Source organism: Eimeria necatrix, genomic scaffold (assembly GCF_000499385.1).
Source record: "Eimeria necatrix Houghton genomic scaffold, Enh_scaff2392, whole genome shotgun sequence".
Classification (NCBI taxonomy): domain Eukaryota; phylum Apicomplexa; class Conoidasida; order Eucoccidiorida; family Eimeriidae; genus Eimeria; species Eimeria necatrix.
The window spans coordinates 388-2736 of record NW_013652974.1 but is presented as its reverse complement, the minus strand read 5'-3'; the positions used below and the strand labels follow the sequence as shown (position 1 = coordinate 2736).

At 59.8% G+C, this 2349-nt stretch overlaps 1 protein-coding gene across 1 annotated transcript; it reads right to left on the bottom strand.

Moving 5' to 3' along the window:
• Nucleotides 1–682: 682 nt before the first annotated feature.
• On the bottom strand, nucleotides 683–1882 carry ENH_00032490 (hypothetical protein; the record flags this gene model as incomplete). Its single annotated transcript, XM_013580244.1, has 2 exons — nucleotides 683–1167; nucleotides 1564–1882. 2 exons carry the CDS (start codon nucleotides 1880–1882, stop codon nucleotides 683–685), a joined length of 804 nt encoding a protein of 267 aa, XP_013435698.1.
• Nucleotides 1883–2349: the final 467 nt, after the last annotated feature.

Here is a 2349-nt window from a genome sequence, read left to right as displayed (position 1 = left end):
CCCCCCCGGGGCCCCCGGGGGCCCCCGGGGGGCCCCTCAGGGGTGGGTTTGGGGGAGAAAAGAGGCCAGAGAGGGCTGGGCAAGGAGGGCAGCCTCGCGGACATCTCGCAGCTTGGGGCCCTTGGCTATGGCTTCGCTGCTGAGGCCAAAAAGAGGGTACTGGAGGTAAAGGTCGCGGAGGGTGGGGCGGAGGGTGACGGCGGGCGTGAGCAGCAGGCGAATCAAACCCTGCGCAAACCCTAAACCCTAAACCCTAAACCCTAAACCCCAAACCCTAAACCCTAAACCCTGAACCCTGAGCACGCAGACGAGAGGCGAGCCGCCACTCGCGCTCCCTAGTTGCGCGACAGTTGCACGGGACACTCACGTGTAAACCCTACCTGCTGGACTATCACCCCAAACCCTAAACCCTAAACCCTAAACCCTAAACCCTAAACCCTAGGTGACGCACCAAAATGAGGATTGGGGTGTCCGGGTGGCAGCCGGTGAAGTCCAAGTCGTCTCTCGTTACATTCCCTATGGCCGCTGCAGCAAAAAGAGAAAAGCAGAAACCCTTTAGCAGCTCTAGAGAGCAGCAGCAGCAGCACAAGCAGCAGCAGCAGCAGCAGCAGCAGCTCTAGACAGCAGCAGCCGCAGTTCTAGATAGCAACAGCACCAGCTCTAGACAGCAGCGGCCACAGCTCTAGATAGCAGCACTAGCAGCTCTAGGTAGCAGCAGCAGCAGCAGTAGACAGCAGCAGCAGCAGCAGTAGACAGCAGCAGCAGCAGCAGTAGCAGCCAAAGAAGCTAAGCCGTGCTGCTGCTGCCTCCAGCTCCTCCCCGCGTCTATTGTCGCGTGGCATAGCTTCCTGCTGCTGCTGCTGCTCGAACTGCTGCTGCTGCTCTCGCACTGCTGCTGCTGCTCCCGAACTGCTGCTGCTGCCGCTCCACCTGCTGCTGCTGCTGCTGCTGCTGCTGCTGCTGCTGCTGCTGACCTGCGAGGTCTCCGGGCCAGACGTCGAAGGGCAGGGCCTTGCAGAAAAGGTGAAACAGCAAAACTCCCAAAGCCCAAGAGTCTTTTCTTTCGGAAGTTAAAATTTTTCTTTTTTCGTAAAGTTGACAACGCATGTTTTCCGGAGGCAAGTACCGCCGCGTCCCGTTCAGACACTCCGTGTTCTGGTTCGCCGGCTGCAGCAGCAGCAGCAGCAGCAGCAGCAGCACACGCGGCAGCTGCAGCAGCAGCAAGGGAGGCGGGCAGCAGCAGCAGCAGCAACGGCGGCACTTGCAGCAGCAGCAGCAGCAGCAACGGCGGCACTTGCAGCAGCAACAGCAGCAGCAAGAGCCGCGCCGGCAGCAGCAGCAGCCCAAAAGGCCCTGAGGGGCCCCTGGGCCCGTGGGGGGCCCCCACGCAAGAGGGGGCCCCCCGGGGGCCCCCAAGGGCGTGGGGGCCCCCCGGGGGGCCCCCCAGCCCAGGGGGGCCCCCCAGGCCAGGGGGGCCCCCCAGGGGGCCCCTAAGGGCGTGGGGGCCCCCCGGGGGGCCCCCCGGGGGGCCCCCAGGGGGCCCCTAAGGGCGTGGGGCCTCACCGTGCAGAGCCCGTTGTCTCCCAAGTAAATTCTGCCGTCGTGGTGGACGAAAAAGTTTGGGGCTTTTATGTCGGAGTGGACCAAACCCATTGCATGCAGACTCATCGTGGCGCTGCATGCAAACCCGCATGCATGCGTGCATGCATGCGTGTGTGCATGCATGCATGCATGCATGCATGCATGCATGCATGCGTGCATGCGTGTGTGCATGCATGCATGCATGCGTGGGTGGGTGCATGCATGCATGCGTGCATGCATGCAAAGCCCCAAAGCCTTGCATGCGCGCATGCATGCAAAGCCCCAACACCCCCACATGCATGCGGCCAAAGCCCCAAGCGCATGCATGCGGGCCCTTTTAGTCCCCATTTAGGGTTTAGGCTTTAGGGCTTGCGGCCTAGGGTTTAGGGGTCGAAACTAGGGTTTAGGGTTTAGGGTTTAGGGTTTAGGGTTTAGGGTTTGGGGCCTCACTACATGACTTGCTTGGCGACTTCTATGCGCACAGGCATTCGGCCTTTCCAAACTTCGCTGATGCTCAAAAGGTCCCCTAAACAAAAATAAATGAAATAAATAAATAAAAATAAACAAATAAATAATAAAAGTGATAAATAAAATAAATAAATAAACTAAAAATAAAAATACATCGAGAGCTGAGCCCCCCGGTGTGCGTACACCTCAGCGGCGACAAGCAGGCGCATGCACACAAGACACAGCAGCACCAGCAGCAGCAGCAGCAGCGGCAGCAGCAGCAGCAGCAGCAGCAGCAGCGGCAGCAGCAGCACTAGTAGC